The sequence below is a fragment of the Gopherus flavomarginatus genome, chromosome 11 (genome assembly GCF_025201925.1).
Source record: "Gopherus flavomarginatus isolate rGopFla2 chromosome 11, rGopFla2.mat.asm, whole genome shotgun sequence".
NCBI lineage: Eukaryota > Metazoa > Chordata > Testudines > Testudinidae > Gopherus > Gopherus flavomarginatus.
Window position 1 is genome coordinate 4,300,444 of NC_066627.1, and position 23,366 is coordinate 4,323,809.

General features: G+C 67.8%; 1 protein-coding gene across 3 annotated transcripts; it reads right to left on the bottom strand.

Annotated features, from left to right (window-relative positions):
• Nucleotides 1-988: 988 nt before the first annotated feature.
• On the bottom strand, nt 989-21,761 carry AP1G2 (adaptor related protein complex 1 subunit gamma 2). 3 transcript variants are annotated; one of them, XM_050918965.1, is made up of 17 exons: nt 21,558-21,761; nt 17,998-18,122; nt 17,371-17,512; nt 15,925-16,021; nt 15,354-15,430; nt 14,672-14,767; nt 14,456-14,536; nt 14,279-14,377; nt 13,646-13,701; nt 12,991-13,104; nt 10,720-10,860; nt 10,576-10,630; nt 6,844-6,966; nt 6,582-6,668; nt 6,356-6,483; nt 3,693-3,797; nt 989-1,100 (listed from the first exon to the last, which is right to left on the bottom strand). In XM_050918965.1, exons 1-17 carry the CDS (start codon nt 21,759-21,761, stop codon nt 992-994), a joined length of 1,839 nt encoding a protein of 612 aa, XP_050774922.1. In that variant the 3' UTR covers nt 989-991. The 3 variants fall into 3 exon arrangements, with proteins under 3 accessions (XP_050774922.1, XP_050774923.1, XP_050774924.1); XM_050918966.1 differs by lacking the exon at nt 989-1,100 and adding an exon at nt 1,217-1,306; XM_050918967.1 differs by lacking the exons at nt 989-1,100; nt 6,356-6,483 and adding an exon at nt 1,223-1,325.
• Nucleotides 21,762-23,366: the final 1,605 nt, after the last annotated feature.

Below are 23,366 nucleotides of genomic sequence, written 5' to 3' on the forward strand. Positions count from 1 at the left end.
CCCCCCTTCCCCGCCCCACCCCCAGCATGCGCCTGCCCCCCTGCCCACTCCTCCCCTCCCCCGCCCCACCCCAAATACACACCCTGACCCCCGCTCTGCCCCTTCCTTCCTCTCCCCTAGGCCCCACCCCCACCCTGGAGAGACCCCTGTCCCTATGGCCACTCCCCCCCCAGGGTGGGGGCACGGGGGGCTCACCTTGGGCACGGCGGCCTGGAGCAGGAACCCCGCGGCCGTGCCGGGCTGGGTGCGGCTGGCGCTGGCCGTGACGAGGAGCAGCTGGGGGTCCCCCGGGGGGCGCTGGAAGGCGAAGTCCAGCCGCAGCCCATCCCCCTCCCACACCGTCAGCGAGGGGATGGGGGGCCCTGGGGGTGAACAGTGACACCAAAGACTCAGGGGTGCCCCTGCTCCCCCCTCCACAAAATGACCCCCACTGAATCCCACCCCCCATTCCCAGCCCCCCCATTTCTCACCCCCAGGTTCCCAGTGCCCCCATTCCCCTCCCCTGCCTATTCCCCACCCTCACCATTCCCAGCCTCCCCAGCCCCGCCCCTTCCCAGCCCCCCCATTCCCCTCCCCTGCCTATTCCCCAGCCCCCCATTCCCAGCCCCCCATTCTTCACCCCCTGCCCATTCCCCAGCCCCCATTCCCCACCCCCACCATTCCCAGCCTCCCCAGCCCCGCCCCTTCCCAGCCCCCCCATTCCCCTCCCCTGCCTATTCCCCACCCCCACCATTCCCAGCCTCCCCAGCCCTGCCCCTTCCCAGCACCCTCATTCCTCAGCCCCCACTCATTCCCAGCCCCCCCATTCCCAGCCCCCGCATTTCTCACCCCCAGGTTCCCAGCCCCCCCATTCCCCACCCCCTCATTCCCAGCCCCCCCATTCCCAGCAACCGCATTTCTCACCCCCTGGATCCCAGTGCCCCCATTCCCCTCCCCTGCCCATTCCCAGCCCCCCCATTCCCCACCCCCCAGCCCAATTTATCACCAGTCGTCACGTCTTCCAGCAAGTCCAGCAGAGATTCGGCCACCGGAGCGTCTGAGCCCGGGGGGGCCCAGGGGGCAGCTGGGCCCCCCCCAAGGAGATCCAAGAGGTCAGCGACCTAGAGGAGGAGAGAGATGGTGGGATGCAGGTTGGGGGGGCAGGGATCATCCAGCTCCCCCCCCCCCAGCCCGGCACCCCCCAGGGCCAGGCCGCATCCCACACCTGGCTGGGCTCCTCCTTCGAGCCGGGGGACGGCGCCCTCATCTGGCCTCCTGCTGCAAGGAGCTCAGCTCCCTCCTCTTCCTCAGCCTTCACCGGGGGCATCTTCTCCAGCACAGACGCCCTGTGGGAATGAGCCCGAGAACCCAGGAGTCCTGGCTCCCTGCCCCCCACCTCCCGGAGCTGGGGAGAGAACCCAGGAGTCCTGGCTCCCTGCCCCCCCCTCCCGGAGCTGGGGAGAGAACCCAGGAGTCCTGGCTCCCTGCCCCCCGCCTCCCGGAGCTGGGGAGAGAACCCAGGAGTCCTGGCTCCCTGCCCCCCGCCTCCCGGAGCTGGGGAGAGAACCCAGGAGTCCTGGCTCCCTGCCCCCCCCTCCCGGAGCTGGGGAGAGAACCCAGGAGTCCTGGCTCCCTGCCCCCCCCTCCCGGAGCTGGGGAGAGAACCCAGGAGTCCTGGCTCCCTGCCCCCCGCCTCCCGGAGCTGGGGAGAGAACCCAGGAGTCCTGGCTCCCTGCCCCCCGCCTCCCAGAGCCGGGGAGAGAACCCAGGAGTCCTGGCTCCCTGCCCCTCCCCTTCCAGAGCCGGGAGAGAACCCAGGAGTCCTCGCTCCCTGCCTCCCCCCTCCCAGAGCTGGGGAGAGAACCCAGGAGTCCTGGCTCCCTGCCCCTCCCCTCCCAGAGCCAGGGAGAGAACCCAGGAGTCCTGGCTCCCTGCCCCTCCCCTCCCGGAGCCGGGGAGAGAACCCAGGAGTCCTGGTTCCCTGCCCTCCCCTCCCCTCCCCTTCCAGAGCCGGGAGAGAACCCAGGAGTCCTGGCTCCCTGCCTCCCCCCTCCTAGAGCTGGGGAGAGAACCCAGGAGTCCTGGCTCCCTGCCCCTCCCCTCCCAGAGCCGGGGAGAGAACCCAGGAGTCCTGGCTCCCTGCCCCTCCCCTCCCAGAGCCGGGGAGAGAACCCAGGAGTCCTGGCTCCCTGCCCCTCCCCTCCCAGAGCCGGGGAGAGAACCCAGGACTCCTGGCTCCCTGCCCCCCCGTCCCTCCCAGAGCTGGGGAAAGAACCCAGGAGTCCTGGTTCCCCGCCCCGCCACTCCCCTTCCAGAACCGGGGAAAGAACCCAGGAGTCCTGGCTCCCTGCCCCTCCCCTCCCAGAGCCGGGGAGAGAACCCAGGAGTCCTGGCTCCCTGCCCCCCCCCCTCCCAGAGCCGGGGAGAGAACCCAGGAGTCCTGGCTCCCTGCCCCTCCCCTCCCAGAGCCGGGGAGAGAACCCAGGAGTCCTGGCTCCCTGCCCCTCCCCTCCCAGAGCCGGGGAGAGAACCCAGGACTCCTGGCTCCCTGCCCCCCCGTCCCTCCCAGAGCTGGGGAAAGAACCCAGGAGTCCTGGTTCCCCGCCCCGCCACTCCCCTTCCAGAACCGGGGAAAGAACCCAGGAGTCCTGGCTCCCTGCCCCTCCCCTCCCAGAGCCGGGGAGAGAACCCAGGAGTCCTGGCTCCCTGCCCCTCCCCTCCCAGAGCCAGGGAGAGAACCCAGGAGTCCTGGTTCCCCACCCCACCACTCCCCTTCCAGAGCCAGGAGAGAACCAAGGAGTCCTGGCTCCCTGCCCTCCCCTCCCCTTCCAGAGCCGGGAGAGAACCCAGGAGTCCTGGTTCCCCGCCCCGCCACTCCCCTTCCAGAGCCAGGAGAGAACCCAGGAGTCCTGGCTCCCTGCCCTCCCCTCCCCTTCCCTTCCAGAGCCGGGAGAGAACCCAGGAGTCCTGGTTCCCCGCCCCGCCACTCCCCTTCCAGAGCCAGGGAGGGAACCCAGGAGTCCTGGCTCCCTGCCCCTCCCCTCCCAGAGCCGGGGAGAGAACCCAGGACTCCTGGCTCCCTGCCCCCCCCCTCCCTCCCAGAGCTGGGGAAAGAACCCAGGAGTCCTGGTTCCCCGCCCCGCCACTCCCCTTCCAGAACCGGGGAAAGAACCCAGGAGTCCTGGCTCCCTGCCCCTCCCCTCCCAGAGCCTGGGAGAGAACCCAGGAGTCCTGGCTCCCTGCCCCCCCCCTTCCCAGAGCCGGGGAGAGAACCCAGGAGTCCTGGTTCCCCGCCTCACCACTCCCCTTCCAGAGCCAGGAGAGAACCCAGGAGTCCTGGCTCCCTGCCCTCCCCTCCCCTTCCAGAGCCGGGAGAGAACCCAGGAGTCCTGGTTCCCCGCCCCGCCACTCCGCTTCCAGAGCCAGGAGAGAACCCAGGAGTCCTGGCTCCCAGCTGCCCCCCATGCAACTATGGGACCCCACTCCCCTTCCAGAGCCAGGGAGGGAACCCAGGAGTCCTGGCTCCCTGCCCCTCCCCTCCCTGAGCTGGGGAGAGAACCCAGGAGTCCGGTCGCCCCGCCCCCCCGAGCTGGGGAGGGAACCCAGGAGTCCGGTCGCCCCGCCCCCCGAGCTGGGGAGAGAACCCAGGAGTCCGGGCGCCCCGCCCCCCGAGCTGGGGAGAGAACCCAGGAGTCCGGGCGCCCCGCCCCCACCTGAGGTGGTCGTATCGCCTGAAGAGGGCGTTGTACTCCACTGCCCTCTGCTGGAGCTCGATGTCGTGGCAGCTGCCGAACACACACACAATCCTCCGGATGCGGCTGGGGAGACAAATTGGGGTCCCATCAACCCCCAGCGGTAAAGGGGGCGGGGGGAGAGAGGCGGGGCAGGAAGGATTTCGGGGTGCGTGGGGGAGCTGGTGGGGGTTGTATGGAGATTTGGGGTGCATACACGACATTGGGGTGTCGCTGGGTTTGGAGTCACAGTGGGACATGGGGGGCAGGGAGACTTCCGGGAGGATTTGTGGAGATCAGGGAGGGGAGAGAGGATGTTGGGGGTGGAGGGAGCATGCACAGAGATTCTGGGCTGTAGAGGGGATTTGGGGGTACAGAGAGCATACAAAGGGATTCTGGGGGTCAATGGATATTTATGGGTGCATGGAGCATGTACATGGATTTGGGGGATTCTGAGGGGATGTGGGGGTGCAGGAGACCCAGACAGGTTTTATTGGAGTGTAGAGGGGATTTGGGGGTACAGAGAGCATACAAAGGGATTCTGGGGGTCAATGGATATTTATGGGTGCATGGAGCATGTACATGGATTTGGGGGGTTCTGAGGGGATGTGGGAGTGCAGGAGACCCAGACAGGTTTTATTGGAGTGTAGAGGGGATTTGGGGATGCTGAAAGCATGCAGAGGGATTCTGGGGGTGCAGAGGGAATTTGGGGGTTCAGGGAGCATGCAGAGGGATTCAAGGGGTGCTGAGAGGATTGGTATAGAGAGCATAAAGAGGGATTCTGGGGCTGCAAGACCATGCACAGGGATTATGAGGTTCAGTTCGGATTTGGGGTACAGGGACTAAACACAGGGATTTTGGGGCTGCTGAGAGGAATTTGGGGTGCAGGAAGCATGCACAGGGATTTGGGGGTGCTGAGGGGGACATGGGGTGCAGGGAGCATGCCCAGGGATTTGGCAGTGCTGAGGGGGATGTGGGGTGCAGGGAGCACGCACAGGGATTTGAGAGTGCTGAGAAGATTTGGGGTGCAGGGAGCATGCATAGGGATTTAGGGGTGCTGAGTGGGATGTGGGGTGCAGGGAGCATGCCCAGGGATTTGGGGCTGCTGAGGGGGTTTGAGGATGCAGGGAGCATGTCCAGGGATTTGGGGGTGCTGAGGGGGGTTTCAGGGTGCAGGGAGCATGCACAGGGATTTCGGGGTGCTGAGGGGCGTTTCAGGGTGCAGGGAGCATGCACATGGATTTGGGGGTGCTGAGGGGCGTTTCAGGGTGCAGGGAGCATGCACATGGATTTGGGGGTGCTGAGGGGCGTTTCAGGGTGCAGGGAGCATGCATAGGGATGTGGGGGTGCTGAGGGGGGTTTCAGGGTGCAGGGAGTATGCACAGGGATTTGGGGTGCTGAGGGGAATTTGGGGTGCAGGGAGCACGCACAGGGATTTGGGGATGCTGAGGAAGTTTTCAGGGTGCAGGGAGCATGCCCAGGGATTTGGGGGTGCTGAGGGGGGTTTTCAGGGTGCAGGAAGCATGCATAGGGATTTGGGGGTGCTGAGGGGGTTTGAGGATACAGGGAGCATGCACAGGGATTGGGGTGCTGAGGAGGTTTGAGGTTGCAGGGAGCATGCACAGGGATTTGGGGTGCTGAGGGAGACTTGGGATGCAGGGAGCATGCACAGGGATTTGGGGGCGCTCAGGGAGATTTGGGGTGCAGGGAGCATGCACAGGGATTTGGGGTGCTGAGGGAGACTTGGGGTGCAGGGAGCATGCACAGGGATTTGGGGTGCTGAGGGAGACATGGGGTGCAGGGAGCATGCACAGGGATTTGGGGTGCTGAGGGAGACATGGGGTGCAGGGAGCATGCACAGGGATTTGGGGTGCTGAGGGAGATTTGGGGTGCAGGGAGCATGCCCAGGGATGTGGGGGCGCTGAGGGAGATTTGGGGTGCAGGGAGCATGCCCAGGGATTTGGCAGTGCTGAGGGGGATGTGGGGTGCAGGGAGCACGCACAGGGATTTGAGAGTGCTGAGAAGATTTGGGGTGCAGGGAGCATGCATAGGGATTTAGGGGTGCTGAGTGGGATGTGGGGTGCAGGGAGCATGCCCAGGGATTTGGGGCTGCTGAGGGGGTTTGAGGATGCAGGGAGCATGTCCAGGGATTTGGGGGTGCTGAGGGGGGTTTCAGGGTGCAGGGAGCATGCACAGGGATTTCGGGGTGCTGAGGGGGGTTTCAGGGTGCAGGGAGCATGCCCAGGGATTTGGGGGTGCTGAGGGGCGTTTCAGGGTGCAGGGAGCATGCACATGGATTTGGGGGTGCTGAGGGGCGTTTCAGGGTGCAGGGAGCATGCACAGGGATTTGGGGTGCTGAGGGAGACATGGGGTGCAGGGAGCATGCACAGGGATTTGGGGTGCTGAGGGACACTTGGGGTGCAGGGAGCATGCACAGGGATTTGGGGTGCTGAGGGAGACATGGGGTGCAGGGAGCATGCACAGGGATTTGGGGTGCTGAGGGAGACATGGGGTGCAGGGAGCATGCACAGGGATTTGGGGTGCTGAGGGAGACATGGGGTGCAGGGAGCATGCACAGGGATGTGGGGGTGCTGAGGGACATTTGGGGTGCAGGGAGCATGCCCAGGGATGTGGGGGTGCCTCACTCAATGTCCCCCTGCAGGCGGGTGCTGAGTTTCATGAGGGCCGTCAGGGCGAGGGCACGCGTAGGGGGCAGCGAGAGATGAGACTGCAGCACCCGCTCCAGCAGCGCCAGCACCTGCCCCTCCTCCACCTGTGGGGGCGACATGGGGCAGGGGTGAGCCGGGCCCGGGCCCCAGCCCCCCCCGGGGGCCTTCCCCCTGTGCCCCTCAACCAGCCCCGCCCCCTGACCTGCACAGGCTCCGCCTCCTCGCAGCTGTCAGCTAGGAGGTCGCCATATTCGCCGATGCACCAGGTGGCCACCTGCACCAGGGGTTGCTGGGAAAACAGCGGGGTGGGGGGCGACCCCCCAAATGAGAGACTGTGGATTAGCCCCGCCCCCAAACTGCTTGGCCCCGCCCCCCACTGGGACCACCCCACCCCCCCACTCAGCTCTGCTCCCCCCCCCCGCTGGGATATACCCTTCTGCCCCTCCCCACCGAGACCCCCTCACCGGGGAGATGTCGCAGGCCAGTGCCCCATAGAGACGTCTCACGATGTAGGGGTGCAGCTCCCCGGCCCCCCCAATCAGCTGGACCAGGCGGGAGACACCATCGTCCGGCACCGAGGAGCCGGCCTGGGGTGGGGGGAGACCTGGTTACCTGCTGCCCCCCCGGACCTCCATCTGCCCCTCCACTTACCCCGCTGTCCCCCCAGGACTCCCGTCTGCCCCTCCACTTACCCCGCTGCCCCCCCGGGACTGCCGTCTGCCTCTCCACTTACCCCGCTGCCCCCCTGGACCTCTGTCTGCCCCTCCACTTACCCCGCTGCCCCCCTGGACCTCTGTCTGCCCCTCCACTTACCCCACTGTCCCCCCAGGACTCCCGTCTGCCTCTCCACTTACCCCGCTGCCCCCCCAGACTCCCGTCTGCCCCTCCACTTACCCCGCTGCCCCCCCGGACCTCCATCTGCCCCTCCACTTACCCCGCTGTCCCCCCGGGACTCCCGTCTGCCCCTCCACTTACCCCGCTGTCCCCCCAGGACTCCCGTCTGCCCCTCCACTTACCCCCCTGTCCCCCCGGGACTCCCGTCTGCCCCTCCACTTACCCACTGCCCCCTCAGGACTCCCGTCTGCCCCTCCACTTACCCCGCTGTCCCCCCGGGACTCCCGTCTGCCCCTCCACTTACCCCGCTATCTCCCCGGGACTCCCGTCTGCCCCTCCACTTACCCCGCTGCCCCCCCGGGACTCCCGTCTGCCCCTCCACTTACCCCGCTGTCCCCCCGGGACTCCCGTCTGCCCCTCCACTTACCCCGCTGCCCCCCCGGGACTCCCGTCTGCCCCTCCACTTACCCCGCTGTCCTCCCGGGACTCCCGTCTGCCCCTCCACTTACCCCGCTGTCCCCCGGGACTCCCGTCTGCCCCTCCACTTACCCCGCTGCCCCCCCGGACCTCCGTCTGCCCCTCCACTTACCCCGCTGTCCCCCCGGGACTCCCGTCTGCCCCTCCACTTACCCCGCTGTCCCCCCGGGACTCCCGTCTGCCCCTCCACTTACCCCGCTGCCCCCCCGGGACTCCCGTCTGCCCGTCCACTTACCCCGCTGCCCCCCCTGGACCTCCGTCTGCCCCTCCACTTACCCCGCTGTCCCCCCGGGACTCCCATCTGCCCCTCCACTTACCCCGCTGCCCCCCCGGGACTCCCGTCTGCCCCTCCACTTACCCCGCTGTCCCCCCTGGACCTCCGTCTGCCCCTCCACTTACCCCGCTGTCCCCCCGGGACTCCCATCTGCCCCTCCACTTTCCCCGCTGCCCCCCCGGGACTCCCATCTGCCCCTCCACTTACCCCGCTGTCCCCCCGGGACTCCCGTCTGCCCCTACACTTAGCCCGCTACCCCCCCGGGACTCCCATCTGCCCCTCCACTTACCCCGCTGTCCCCCCGGGACTCCCGTCTGCCCCTCCACTTACCCCACTGTCTCCCCGGGACTCCCGTCTGCCCCTCCACTTACCCTGCTGTCCCCCCGGGACTCCCGTCTGCCCCTCTACTTACCCCACTGTCTCCCCGGGACTCCCGTCTGCCCCTCCACTTACCCCACTGTCTCCCCGGGACTCCCGTCTGCCCCTCCACTTACCCCGCTGTCCCCCCGGGACTCCCATCTGCCCCTCCACTTTCCCCGCTGCCCCCCCGGGACTCCCATCTGCCCCTCCACTTACCCCGCTGTCCCCCCGGGACTCCCGTCTGCCCCTACACTTAGCCCGCTACCCCCCCGGGACTCCCATCTGCCCCTCCACTTACCCCGCTGTCCTCCCGGGACTCCCGTCTGCCCCTCCACTTACCCTGCTGTCCCCCCGGGACTCCCGTCTGCCCCTCTACTTACCCCGCTGCCCCCCCGGACCTCCGTCTGCCCTTCCACTTACCCCACTGTCCCCTCGGGACTCCCATCTGCCCCTCCACTTACCCGGGTGCCCCCCTGGACCTCCGTCTGCCCCTCCACTTACCCCGCTTTCCCCCCGGGACTCCCATCTGCCCCTCCACTTACCCCGCTGTCCCCCCGGGACTCCCATCTGCCCCTCCACTTACCCCGCTGCTCCCCTGGACCTCCATCTGCCCCTCCACTTACCCCGCTGTCCCCCCGGGACTCCCATCTGCCCCTCCACTAACCCCGCTGCACCCCTGGACTTCCGTCTGCCCCTCCACTTACCCCGCTGTCCCCCCGGGACTCCCATCTGCCCCTCCACTTATCCCGCTGCCCCCCTGGACCTCCGTCTGCCCCTCCACTTACTCCGCTGTCCCCCCGGGACTCCCATCTGCCCCTCCACTTACCCCGCTGTCCCCCCGGGACTTCCATCTGCCCCTCCCCTTACCCCGCTGCCCCCCTGGACCTCCGTCTGTCCCTCCACTTACCCCGCTGTCCCTCCGGGACTCCCATCTGCCCCTCCACTTACCCCGCTGCCCCCCCGACCTCCGTCTGCCCCTCCACTTACCCTGCTGTCCCCCAGGACTCCCGTCTGCCCCTCCACTTACCCCGCTGTCCCCCCGGGACTCCCATCTGCCCCTCCACTTACCCCGCTGCCCCCCTGGACCTCTGTCTGCCCCTCCACTTACCCCGCTGTCCCCCCGGGACTCCCATCTGCCCCTCCACTTACCCCTCTGTCCCCCCGGGACTCCTGTCTACCCCTCCACTTACCCTGCTGCCCCCCCAGACCTCCGTCTGCCCCTCCACTTACCCTGCTGTCCCCCAGGACTCCCGTCTGCCCCTCCACTTACCCCGCTGTCCCCCCGGGACTCCCATCTGCCCCTCCACTTACCCCGCTGCCCCCCTGGACCTCTGTCTGCCCCTCCACTTACCCCGCTGTCCCCCCGGGACTCCCATCTGCTCCTCCACTTACCCCGCTGCCCCCCTGGACCTCTGTCTGCCCCTCCACTTACCCCGCTGTCCCCCCGGGACTCTCATCTGCCCCTCCTCCCCACCACTTACCCCGCTGCCCCCCGTTTGCCCCTCCACTTACCCCGCTGCCCCCCCAGGACCCCCATCTGCCTCTCTTCCCCACCACTTACCCCGCTGACCCCTGGACCTCTGTCTGCCCCTCCACTTACCTCGCTGCCCCCCTGGATCCGCATCTGCCCCTCCTCCCCGCCACTTATCCCGCTGGCCCCCCGGGACCCCCGTCTGCCCCTCCTCCCCACCACTTACCCCACTGCCCCCATCTACCCCTCCACTTACCCCACTGCCCCCCCGGGACCCCCGTCTGCCCCTCCACTTACCCCGCTGCCCCCCTAGGACCCCCGTCTGCCCCTCCTCCCCTCCACTTACCACACTGCCCCCCCGGACCCCCATCTGCCCCTCCTCCCCGCCACTTACCCCAGTGCCCCCCATCTTCCCCTCCGCTTACTCCGCTGCCCCCCTGGACCTCCGTCTGCCCCTCCACTTACCCCGCTGCCCCCCCAGACCCCCATCTGCCCCTCCTCCCCTCCACTTACCCCGCTGCCCCCCCGGACCCCGTCTATTCCTCCACTTACCCTGCTGCCCACCTAGACCTCCATCTGCCCCTCCTCCCCGCCACCTACCCCGATCTCCACCTGCGCCCCCAGATCCCTCTGCATTCTCCCCGTACCTGCATCTCCCCCTGTACCCCCATATTCCTGTGCTCTCCCCGTACCCCCATCTCCCCCTGCACCCCCAGATCTCTCTGCATGCTCCCTGCCCCCCCAAGCTGCCTGCTGCCCCCCCAGATCCCCACCTCTCACCATGGTCAGCACTTGCAGCACGGTGTCTATGTGCCAGCGTTTGTTCGGAGCAAATCTGGGGACGAGCAGAGATAAGGGGTCTGGGGGGGCTGCACGCTGACCCCCGGCCCCGCTCCCCACACGCCCCCTGCCAGCCACACTCACCTCTCGGCAGCGAGGAGCAGCCCGGAGGCGCAGGGGGGCTTCATGGCCGGGGGGCAGGTCTCCAGGAAACCCAGCAGCTCCTGGGCCATGGTCCGGATGTTGGCGCCCGACAGCAGGGCCAGGCTGAGATCCAGGGCACGGCTGGGGGGGGAGGGAAGGGTCAGGCACCGGGGGTGGAGAGGGAGCGCCGGGCCCCCCAGGTCTCACCAGTGAAGGGAGGGGTCAGGCGCTAGGGGTGGGGAGGGAGGGGCCAGGCCACCCAGCCCCCCAGGTCTCACCGCTGCAGGGTGGGGGCGGGCACTGGGGATGGGGAGGGAGGGGCCGGGCCCCCAGCCCTCGGATTCACCGCTGCAGGGTGGGAGCGGGCGTTGGGGACAGGAGGGAGGGGCCGGGCCCCCAGCCCCCCGTCTCACCGCTGCAGGGCGGGGGCGGGCGCTGGGGGCGGGGAGGGGGGCCGGTCCCCAGCGCCCCGTCTCACTGCTGCAGGGCGAGGCGGGCGCTGGGGGCGGGGAGGGGGGGGCCGGGCCTCCAGCCCCCCCGATCTCACCGCTGCAGGGCGGGGGCTGGCACTGGGATTGGGGAGGGAGGAGCAGGGCCCCCAGCCCCCCGGGTCTCACCGCTGCAGGGTGGGGGTGGGCGCTGGGGGCAGGGAGGGAGGGGCCGGCCCCCCAGCCCCCCATCTCACCGCTGCAGGGTGGGGTTGGACGCTGGGGGCGGGGAGGCAGGAGCCGGGCCCCCCAGCCCCCTGGGTCTCACCTCTGCAGGGCGGGAGCGGGTACTGGGGGCAGGGAGGGAGGAGTTGTCCCCCCAGCCCCCCAGGTCTCACCTCTGCAGGGCGGGGCGGGCGCTGGGGTTGAGGGGGGGGGTCCGGCCCCCAGTCCCCGTCTCTCCGCTGCAGGGCAGGGCGGGCGCTGAGGTTGGGGAGGAAGGGGCCGGCCCCCAGCCCCCCCATCTCACCGCTGCACGGCGGGGGCAGGCGCTGGGGGGCGGCTGGCCCCCAGTCCCACGTCTCACCTCTGCAGGGCGGGGGCGGGCGCTGGGGGCAGGAGGGAGGGCCAGCCCCCAGTCCCCCGTCTCACCGCTGCAGGGTGGGGTTGGGCACGGGGGCGGGCAGGGAGGGGCTGGGCCCCCAGCCCCCCGTCTCTCCGCTGCAGGGCGGGGTTGGGCACGGGGGCGGGCAGGGAGGGGCTGGGCCCCCAGCCCCCCATCTCACCGCTGCAGGGTGGGGGCGGGCACTGGGGGTGAGGGGGGGGGCGGCCCCCAGCCCCGCGTCTCTCCGCTGCAGGGCGGGGTTGGGCACGGGGGCCGGGGAGGGAGGGGCTGGGCCCCCAGCTCCCCGTCTCACCGCTGCAGGGCGGGGGCGGGCACTGGGTTTGGGGAGGAGGGGGCCGGCCCCCAGCCCCCCGTCTCACCGCTGCAGGGCGGGGGTGGGCACTGGGTTTGGGGAGGGGGGGCCAGCCCCCAGCCCCCCGTCTCACCGCTGCAGGGCGGGGGCGGGCACTGGGTTTGGGGAGGGGGGGGCTGGCCCCCAGCCCCCCGTCTCTCCGCTGCAGGGCGGGGGCGGGCACTGGGTTTGGGGAGGGGCGCCCGGCCCCCAGCCCCCTGTCTCACCGCTGCAGGGCGGGGGCGGGCACTGGGTTTGGGGAGGGGCGCCCGGCCCCCAGCCCCCCGTCTCACCGCTGCAGGGCGGGGGCAGGCACTGGGTTTGGGGAGGGGCGCCCGGCCCCCAGCCCCCCGTCTCACCGCTGCAGGGCGGGGGCAGGCACTGGGTTTGGGGAGGGGGGGCCGGCCCCCAGCCCCCCGTCTCACCGCTGCAGGGCGGGGGCGGGCACTGGGTTTGGGGAGGGGCGCCCGGCCCCCAGCCCCCCGTCTCACCGCTGCAGGGCGGGGGCGGGCACTGGGTTTGGGGAGGGGCGCCCGGCCCCCAGCCCCCCGTCTCTCCGCTGCAGGGCGGGGGCGGGCACTGGGTTTGGGGAGGGGCGCCCAGCCCCCAGCCCCCCGTCTCACCGCTGCAGGGCGGGGGCAGGCACTGGGTTTGGGGAGGGGGGGCCGGCCCCCAGCCCCCCGTCTCACCGCTGCAGGGCGGGGGCGGGCACTGGGTTTGGGGAGGGGGGGCCGGCCCCCAGCCCCCCGTCTCACCGCTGCAGGGCGGGGGCGGGCACTGGGTTTGGGCAGGGGCGCCCGGCCCCCAGCCCCCCGTCTCACCGCTGCAGGGCGGGGGCGGGCACTGGGTTTGGGCAGGGGCGCCCGGCCCCCAGCCCCCCGTCTCACCGCTGCAGGGCGGGGTCCGGGTCGCGCAGACAGGCCAGCACGGTGGCGCGGTGCCTCTGGAGGGCGCTGTTCTCCGCATGCACCAGCCGCAGCAGGGACGCCAGGGCCACGGACCTGGGGAACGGCCCCCCCGGGGTGAGCGCCCCACACGGCCTCCCGGATGCCTGGGTCCCCTCCCCAGCCCTCCACTGACCCCAGCCCCTCCCACCCTGTTCCCGAACTCAATCCCCCCACCCAGCCCCTCACCCCCCCAAACTCAGAACCCCCCATCCAGCCCCTCCCACCCTGTTCCCCAAACTCAGATCTTCCCCAGCCCCTCCCTGCCCTGTGCCCCAAACTCAATCCCCTCACCCAGCCCCTCCCACCCCCCCAAACTCAGAGCCCCCCACCCAGCCTGTGCATGCCCTCAAACTCACATCCCCCTCCCAAGAGCTCAAAACAGCTCCTCCCCATCCTTTCTGACCCCCTCAATCTAGCCCCACCCCCTCTCTCTTTCTCACCCAAGCCCAGCCCCTCCCCATCATCCTCCCTGACCCCCAAACCTAGTCCCCCCCCCGGGGCTAATGTCCAAGACACCTGGGTCTCATTCTCAGTTCTGATCTCTTCCTGCCCCCTTTCTTATGAGGAGCGTCCCGGACACCTGGGTCCTTTTTACCTGATGTTCCGATCCCTGCTGAGGAGGAATCGTCCCAGAATATTGACAGCCAGGACCTGGGGGGGGAAGAGGCCAAAGCTGGAGACTTGTCCCGCTGGTCCCAGCCCCGGCCTGCGAGAGGGGGGCGAGGAAGGAGGGAATGGGGCCAGGGACTGAGCGGGAACCAGATCCCAGGGTTCGGATACACCTAGGAGTGGGCTGGGTGGTGGTAACCTGGGGAACTACCCGCTACTGGAGTCTGGCCCAAATGTTGGAGGGTGGGGGCTGGGAATGAGGGAAAGGGGCAGGGAGATTAGAGGACGAGCGGTGGGGTAGGGGGCAATGCCGCCAGGGAATGAGGGGGGAATCGGGCACATTGACCTGGGGAACTACCCGCTACTGGATTCTGGCCCGACTGGGGGTTAGGAATGGGGCTCTGGAACAAATGAGTGAGGAGGAAGGAGGGGATGGAGCAGAGCAGACTGACGGGGGGGGGGAATCAGGCCCCAGAGTTAAATTATGCCTGGGAGGCAGCTGGGGGGCAGTGACCTGGGGAACTACCCGCTACTGGATTCTGAGCTGATTGGGGGAGCTGGCAGAGTCCCAGGTGGAGGAGTGCTCCCCCCGGGGGGTCAGGTTGGGGCCCCCCCGTACCCGCAGGCCGGGCGCTGAGCGCACCGCCGTGATGGTCAGCACCGTCTCGTACAGCACCGCGCTGCCCGCGTTGTGCGAGGTCTCCGTGTTTGTGGCCACCTGGTGGAGGGGGAGACGGGGGGGTCAGCGCCGGCTCGGTGCTTCCTCCCCCCTCCTCCCCCCCCAGGCCCCACCCACCTGGGCCAGGGTGTCGTTCATGGCCTCGCTGGTCTCCTCGCTGCCCTGCCCCAGGACTCGCAGCAGCCGCAGGGCGCGCACCTGGGAGGGGAGATTGAGGGGGTCAGAGGGGGGTGCAGGACCCCAGGAGGCGGGGGGGACTGGGGGATGGGAAGAAGTTCAGGATGGGGCAGGGCAAGGTGGGGGGCCAGGATGGGGGGCAGGGAAGGGGGGTACCTGCAGGAAGGGGTCGCTGACCCCCATGATGCTGTGCTCCTGCGAGTACCCCGACACCTCCAAGTTGCGCAGCATCTCCACCACTTGGGGCACAGCCTGGAGCGGGAACGGAGGTGAGTACATTGCCCCCCAGATCACTCCCATCACCCCCTCCCCTCTCCCTACCCTCCATATCCCCTTCCACCTCTGGCAACACCTATCCCCAGCTGTGTGGGGTACTGGGGGCCAGGACACCTGGGTTCTCTCCCGGCTCTGGGAGGGGAGTGGGGTCTAGTGATTAGAGGGGGGGAGACTGGGGGCCAGGACACCTGGGTTCTATCCTGGCTCTGAGAGGGGGGTGGGGTCTAGTGGTTAGAGCAGGGGGGCTGGGGGCTCAGACTCCTGGGTTCTACGCTGGCTCTGGGAGGGGTGTGGAGTCTAGTGGTTAGAGCGGGGGGCTGGGGGCTCAGACTCCTGGGTTCATCCCAGCTCTGGGAGGGGGGTGGTGTCTAGTGGTTAGAGCAGGGGGGCTGGGGGCTCAGACTCCTGGGTTCTACGCTGGCTCTGGGAGGGGGGTGGAGTCTAGTGGTTAGAGCGGGGGGCTGGGGGCCAGGACTCCTGGATTCATCCCAGCTCTGGGAGGGGGTGGGGTCTAGTGGTTAGAGCGGGGGGGCTGGGGGCTCAGACTCCTGGGTTCTCTCACCTTGCGGAAGTGATTCAAGACATCGGGGCTTCGCTCGCACATTTCGGTGATCAGCAGCAGGGTGCCCTGAAGGAAGCCTGACAAGAGGCTGACAGGTGTCAGTCAACTCCCCGCCCCCCGCTCTCTGGGCTGCAGCCCCTCACCATGGCACCCAGACAATCCTTGGCAGGGGCCAGCTCCTCTGTGGTTGGGGGTTCTGGGCCAACGAGGGTATTTTGCTAAGAGGGGTGTGGCCCCTGGGCGTGCCTCAGTTTCCCCACGGGGGGGACTGATGCCATCTGGGTTGGGGTGTAATGGATCAGGAAGGCCTGGGCAGACTCAGCGCAGGTGGGGAGACCCAACTGCTGGACCACGGAGGGGCGACCCCTCTTGTCTCCTGCGTCCACAGCCAGAGGAGGGGCCCCTAGGGGTCCATCCCCCCCAAAGGTCAGGGTGGAAGGACCTCGGGATCGGCCGTGTGGGCCCCGCGCTGAGGTGGGATCACGGCGTGGGATGGGGGCAGAGGTTCCCGGCGACTGGGGGGGACAGCACTGAGGATTGGGGGGGACGGGGCATTTCGGGGGTCCCTCACCATGGCGGCGCTCCTGGAGGAGCCGGTCACAGATGGGGACGAAGACGTCTGAGAGCTCCGGGGCTTTGCGGACGACATGGACGGCGCAGGCGACAGCCTGGGGGGGCAGAGGGGGGTTGGGAGTTGCAGGGGGCAGGGGGGGATAGGAGTTGCAGGGGGCAGAGGGGGGTAAGGAGTTGCGGGGGCACAGGGGGGGTTGGGAGTTGCGGGGGGCAGAGGGGGATTGGGTGTTGTGGAGGGCACAGGGGGGGTTAGGAGTTGCGGGGGGCAGAGGGGGGTAAGGAGTTGCGGGGGCACAGGGGGGGTTCGGAGTTGCAGGGGGCAGAGGGGGATTGGGTGTTGTGGAGGGCACAGGGGGGGTTAGGAGTTGCGGGGGCAGAGGGGGGTTGGGTGTTGTGGGGGGCACACGGGGGGTTAGGAGTTGCGGGGGCAGAGGGGGGTTGGGAGTTGCAGGGGGCAGAGGGGGGGTTAAGAGTAGCAGGGGGCACAGGGGGGTTGGGTGTTGTGGGGGCAGAGGGGGGTTGGGTGTTGTGGGGGGCACAGGGGGGGTTAGGAGTTGCGGGGGCAGAGGGGGGTTGGGAGTTGCAGGGGGCAGAAGGGGGTTAAGAGTAGTGGGGGGCACAGGGGGGGTTAGGAGTTGTGGGGGGCACAGGGGGGGTTGGGTGTTGTGGGGGCAGAGGAGGGTTAGGAGTTACAGGGGGGCAGAGGGGGGTAAAGAGTAGCAGGGGGCACAGGGGGGGTTGGGAGTTGTGGGGGCAGAGGGGGGTTGGGTGTTGTGGGGGGCACAGGGGGGGTTAGGAGTTGCGGGGGCATAGGGGGGTTGGGAGTTGCAGGGGGGCAGAGGGAGGTTAAGAGTAGCAGGGGGCACAGGGGGGGTTGGGAGTTGTGGGGGCAGAGGGGGGTTGGGTGTTGTGGGGGGCACAGGGGGGGTTAGGAGTTGCGGGGGGCAGAGGGGGGTTGGGAGTTGCAGGGGGGCAGAGGGGGGTTAAGAGTAGCAGGGGGCACAGGGGGGGTTAGGAGTTGCGGGGGGCAGAGGGGGGTTGGGAGTTGCAGGGGGGCAGAGGGGGGTTAAGAGTAGCAGGGGGCACAGGGGGGGTTGGGAGTTGTGGGGGCAGAGGGGGGTTGGGTGTTGTGGGGGGCACAGGGGGAGTTAGGAGTTGCGGGGGGCAGAGGGGGGTTGGGAGTTGCAGGGGGGCAGAGGGGGGTTAAAAGTAGCAGGGGGCACAGGGGGGGTTGGGAGTTGTGGGGGTACAGGGGGGTTGGGTGTTGTGGGGGGCACAGGGGGGGTTAGGAGTTGCGGGGGGCAGAGGGGGGTTGGGAGTTGCGGGGGGCAGGCGGGTTAGGGGGCTGGGTACAGGTAGGAGAAGGGGTCAGGGGAAGGGGGTTGGGGGAACAGGAGAGGCTCTGGGGGCAGAGGGATTGTAGGGGGTGGGGGTCCCCACTCACCTTCCTGCGCACGGGGGCCGGGGCGTCCGCCGCCAGCCGCTGCACCTCCCCCGCCAGGTCGCGGCACATCCCCGCCGAGCCCAGGCAGCCCAGGCAGCCCAGCGCCAGGCCCTGCACGCAGGGGGAGGGGTGCGCCAGGTCGCTGCGGGGACAGGGGGGGTGAACCGGATCCCAGCCCCCCAAACCTCCAATGCCCCATAGCCAGAAGCTCCCCTGAGTTCCTGAACCCCCACACCCCAGCCTGAGCCCCCCAGAACCATCAACCCCCTTGGGGTCCCCCCAAACCCCCACACCCCAGCCTGAGCCCCCCAGAACCATCAGCCTCCTTGGGGTCCCCCCAAACCCCCACACCCCAGCCTGAGCTCCCCAGAACCATCAACCCCCTTGGGGTCCCCCCAAACCCCCACACCCCAGCCTGAGCCCCCCAGAACCATCAGCCTCCTTGGGGTCCCCCCAAACCCCCACACCCCAGCCTGAGCTCCGCAGAACCAACAGCCCCCTTGGGGTCCCCCCAAGCCCCCACACCCCAGCCTGAGCTCCCCAGAACCAACAGCCTCCTTGGGGTCCCCCCATATCTCCAATCCTCAGCCCCCCCAAACCCCAGCCCTCTTGCGGTCTCCCCCTCACTTCTTGATGCTATTGGTCAGGAGCAGGTGGGCATCCTGCCTCTCGTCCAATAGGAGCGCAGCACCCAGGTAGCCAATCCGCTTCTTGTGGAATTGGGGTGAGGCCAAGAGCTTCAGACACTCCATCTGGGGGGATGGGGGGGTACAGGGGATCAGTGGGGGGAGGGGCGATTGGAGGAAGGGGACGCAGAGGGTGCAGGGTGGGAGATGGGGGTGCAGGCAGTTCAGGGGCGACAGGTGAAAGAAAAATTAATAATAGTCTCCATCTTACCCTGCTGGGGTCCCCCCGGGGGAGCAGACGGGGGGTTAGGGGCACAGTGGGATGATACTGGGGTCCCTCTAGGCCAGGGTTTGGGAGTCTCAGGGGAAGGGAGGGAAGATATTGAGATCTCAGGAGGACAAAAGGTGCAAAGGGGGTTACTGTGGTGTGAGGGTGCAGTGGGGGAAATCACGGCCTGGGGGTGCAGTAGGGGATATCAGGGTGTGGAGGTGCAGTGGGAGGCCTGGGGGTGCAGAGTAGGAAATCAGGGCCTGGGGATGCAGTGGAGTTCTAGGGGTGCAGTGAGGGATATCAGGGTGTGGGTGTGCAGTGGGATACCTGGAGGTACAGTGGAGGATATCAGGGTCTCGGGGTGCAGTGGGGGATATTGGGGCCTGGGGTGCAGTGGGGAGCCTAGCAGTGCAGTGGAGAACATCAGGGTCTGGGGGTGCAGTGGGCAATATGGGGCTGCAGAGGTGCAGTGGGGTTCTAGAGATGCAGCGAGGGATATCAGGATCTGGGGGTGAAGTGGGGTTCAGGGGGTGCAATGGGGGATATCAAGGTGCAGAGGGGAAGTGGGGGATATTGGGGTGCAGCAGGGCAGTAGGTAGTCTTAGGTGCAATGGGGGATATCGGTCTGGAGGTGCAGTGGGGTTCTGGGGGGTGCAGTGGAGGATATCGGGGTGCAGAGGGGCAGTAGGAGGTCTGGGGTGCAGTGGGGGATATTGGGGCATGGGGTGCAGCAGGGGATATTGGGGTGTGGCAGTGCAGTGGGGGATATGGGTGTGGGGGTGCAGTGGGGTTCTGGGGGTGCAATGGGGGATATGGGGGCATGGGGGTGCAGTGGGGGATATCAGAGTGTGGTTGTGCAGTGGGGGATGCGGGAGTGCAGTGGGGGATATCAGGGTGTGGCAGTGCAGTGGTGGATATGGGGGTGCAGTGGGGGATATCAGGGTGTGGCAGTGCAGTGGAGTTCTAGGGGGTGCAGTGGGGGATAGGGGGCATGGGGGTGCAGTGGGGGATATCAAGATGTGACAGTGCAGTGGGGGATATGGGGGTCGGGGTTCAGTAGGGTTCAGGGGGGTTCAGTGGGGTACGGGGGGTGCAGTGGGGCTCTGGGGGTACAGTGGAAGATATGGGGCATGGGGGTGCAGTGAGGGATATCAAGGTGTGAGAGTGCAGCTGGGGATATGGGGGTATGGGGGTGCAGTGGGGGATATCAGGGTGTGACTGCAGTGGGGGATATGGGGCGTGGGGGTGCAGTGGGGGATATCAAGATGTGACAGTGCAGTGGGGGATATAGGGGTCTGGGGGTGCAGTAGGGTTCAGGGGGTTCTGGAGGGTGCAGTGGGGCTCTGGGGGTACAGTGGAAGATATGGGGCATGGGGGTGCAGTGAGGGATATCAAGGTGTGACAGTGCAGTGGAGGATATAGGGGTGCAGTGGAGGATATCAGGGTGTGACTGCAGTGGGGGATATGAGGGTGTGGGTGTGCAGTGGGGTTCAGGGGGCAGTGGGGTTGTGGGGGGCGCAGTGGGGCTCTGGGGGTACAGTGGAGGATATGGGGGCATGGGGGTGCAGTGGAGGATATCAGAGTGTGACTGCAGTTGGGGATATGGGGGCATGGGGGTGCAGTGGGGGATATCAGAGTGTGACTGCAGTGGGGGATATGGGGGTGTGGGGGTGCAGTGGGGGATATCAGGGTGTGGCGGTGCAGTGGGGTTCTGGGGGTACAGTGGGGTATATGGAGGCATGGGGATGCAGTGGGGGATATCAAGGTGTGACAGTGCAGTGGGGGATATGGGGGCATGGCGATGCAGTGGGGGATATCAGAGTGTGACAGTGCAGTGGGGGATATGGGGGTCTGGGGGTGCAGTGGGGTTCTGGGGGGTGCAGTGGGGCTCTGGGGGTACAGTGGAAGATATGGGGCATGGGGGTGAAGTGAGGGATATCAAAGTGTGACAGTGCAGTTGGGGATATGGGGGTATGGGGGTGCAGTGGGGGATATCAGGGTGTGACTGCAGTGGGGGATATGGGGCGTGGGGGTGCAGTGGGGGATATCAAGATGTGACAGTGCAGTGGGGGACATGGGGGTCTGGGGGTGCAGTAGGGTTCAGGGGGGTTCAGTGGGGTTCTGGGGGGTGCAGTGGGGCTCTGGGGGTACAGTGGAAGATATGGGGCATGGGGGTGCAGTGAGGGATATCAAGGTGTGACAGTGCAGTGGAGGATATGGGGGTATGGGGGTGCAGTGGGGGATATCAGGGTGTGACTGCAGTGGGGGATATGGGGGTGTGGGTGTGCAGTGGGGTTTGGGGGCAGTGGGGTTCTGGGGGGTGCAGTGGGGCTCTGGGGGTACAGTGGGGGATATGGGGGCATGGGGATGCAGTGGGGGATATCAAGGTGTGACAGTGCAGTGGGGGATATGGGGACGTGGGGGTGCAGTGGGGTTTGGGGGGGTGTAGTGGGGTTCGGGGGGTGCAGTGGGGGTTGGGGGGTACAGTGGGGGATATGGGGGCATGGGGATGCAGTGGATGATATCAGAGTGTGACAGTGCAGTGGGGGATATAGGGGCACGGGGGTGCAGTGGGGGATATCAAGGTGTGACAATGCAGTGAGGAATATGGGGGAGTGGGGGTGCAGTGGGGGATATCAGAGTGTGACAGTGCAGTGGGGGGTATGGGGTGCAGTGGGGTTTTGGGGGTGCAGTGGGGAGTATGGGGGTGTGGTGGTGCAGTGGGGGATATCAAGGTGTGACGGTGCAGTGGGGAATATGGGGGCGTGGGGGTGCAGTGGGGGATATCAGAGTGTGACAGTGCAGTGGGGGATATGGGGGCATGGGGTGCAGTGGGGTTTGGGGGGTGCAGTGGGGTTCTGGGGGTACAGTGGGGGATATGGGGGCATGGGGATGCAGTGGGGGATATCAGAGTGTGACAGTGCAGTGGGGGATATAGGGGCACGGGGGTGCAGTGGGGGATATCAGAGTGTGACAGTGTAGTGGGGGATATAGGGGCACGGGGTGCAGTGGGGGATATCAGAGTGTGAAAGCACAGTGGGGGATGTGGAGGTGTAGGTGTGCAGTGGGGTTCGGGGGGCAGTGGGGTTCTGGGGGGTGCAGTGGGGCTCTGGGGGTACAGTGGAGGATATGGGGGCATGGGGGTGCAGTGGAGGATATCAGATTGTGACAGTGAAGTGGGGGGATATGGGGGCATGGGGGTGCAATGGGGGATATGGGGGCACAGGGGTGCAGTGGGGTTCAGGGGGTACAGCAGGGCTCGGGGCCATATCGGGGTGCGGTTCCCTTACCTGGCCGAAGTGGGCCGGGTACCCCAGCAGGTGGATGTAGAGCAGTTTGGTGAGGTTGGCTGTGCCGGCCTGGGGGTCCCCGACCCGAATGGCCCCCCGGATCCGGGCACATTCCCGCTGCACCAGCTCCCGCTCCACCGCCTGCGTCCGCGCCCCCCGCACCCGCCGGATCAGCTCCGGGAGCGTCAGGACGGGGTCCCCCATCCTGGGAGGAGAGGGAGGGGTCACCCCAAGGCGGAGCCACCCCTAACCGAACCCCCACACCTGGGCCCTGTCTCCTCCCCATTGCCCTTCCCCCACTCCCCACCTCTCTCCCCCCACTTCCTTCCCCCCCCCGAGGTCCCCTGGGCCCCATTTCCCCCTCCATGGCCCCATCCCCCCACTTCCCTCACCCGCCACGTGCACTTGGGCCCCCTTCCTCTTTACCCCCCTCCCGACCCCTTCTGGCACATCCCTTGCCTCCCCCTCACCTGGCTGCTCTCCCAAATCAGCCCCTCCCCCTCCATTTCTCCAGGATGGGGGGGCTCCTCTCCCTGCCCCCCGCTTACCTGGCTCGCTCCAGACTTCCGCAGACCTCACCTGTATGCTGCGCTCACCTGGCGCCCGGCGCCCCCTGCTGGCCGCGGGCGGAACTGCACCCGTTGGGGCCGGGGGAGGGACTGGGGAAGGAGGGGGATGGGGCAATAACTGAGCGGTTGGGGGTTCTGGGGGAGGGGAAGCGGGGGAGCTACTGGGTTTTCGGGGGGGTCTGAGGAAGCGGGAGGGGCTTTCGGAGGAGCTGGGATGGGTCAGTCCTTGGGAGCGCTGTGGCACTGGGCTGGGGGCGGGGGGAAGGAGCCTGGCCCATCCCCCAGCCTCGGGGTGGTAACAGCCAGGGCAGGTCGGGGAACCCAACAGGAGACCATCCTCTGGGGCGGGGGGGGGGCCCACCTAGGCAGCCCCAGACACCGCGGGGGCCCTGATCTCGGCTGAGTCTGTGCAGCGCCTGATTTCAAAGTGGAAATAAAACCCGGGTTGAACTAGGCGAGAGCTGGAACCGCTTCGTTCTCCAGCGCCTGGAGCTTTGTGCCCAGACCCGGGGCTCTGGCCACCTTCCTCTCCAGCTCGCCCGTCAATAGGGGCTGGATGAACCACACCGGCTGTGTCGGACGGACCATGGCCCTGCTGGCTGAGGACCACGCTGCCAACTCTGCTAAGTTGCTCCCAGCCCTGCCCCTTAAATTGCCAGCTTCGGGAGTCCTGTCGTTTCACCTTCCCTCTAGGCCATTCCCAGCCCCTGGGATGGCGGGGAGCAGCTGGGGAACGGGAGTCCCTGAACCACAGAAGGGGTGAAGAGCCCTGGAAATGGGGCGTTTTTCACTTTTGTGGTTTGCTCGAGGTCCCGGTGGCTGATTTGTCTGCCCCGGGGGGCCGCGTGGTTGTAATTAGAGTGGATGGGTTAGAGCAGGGAGTGGGGCTGGGAGCCAGGACTCCTGGGTTCTCTCCCCAGCCTGGGGGGAGGGGTCTGGTGGTTGGAGTGTGGGGGAGGGGCTGGGAGCCCAGACACCTGGGTTCTCTGCCCGGCCCTGGGAGGGGAGCGGGAGCCCGGACTCCTGGGTTCTCTGCCTGGCCCCGGGAGGGGGGCGGGGGCCCAGACACCTGGGTTCTCGGCCTGGCTCCGGGAGGGGAGCGGGAGCCGGACTCCTGGGTTCTCTGCCCGGCCCTGGTAGGGGAGTGGGAGCCGGGGGCCCAGACTCCTGGGTTCTCTGCCCATTCCCAGGAGGGTGGCAGGGGCCAGGGTCCCGGACTTCTGGGTTTTCTGCCCGGCCC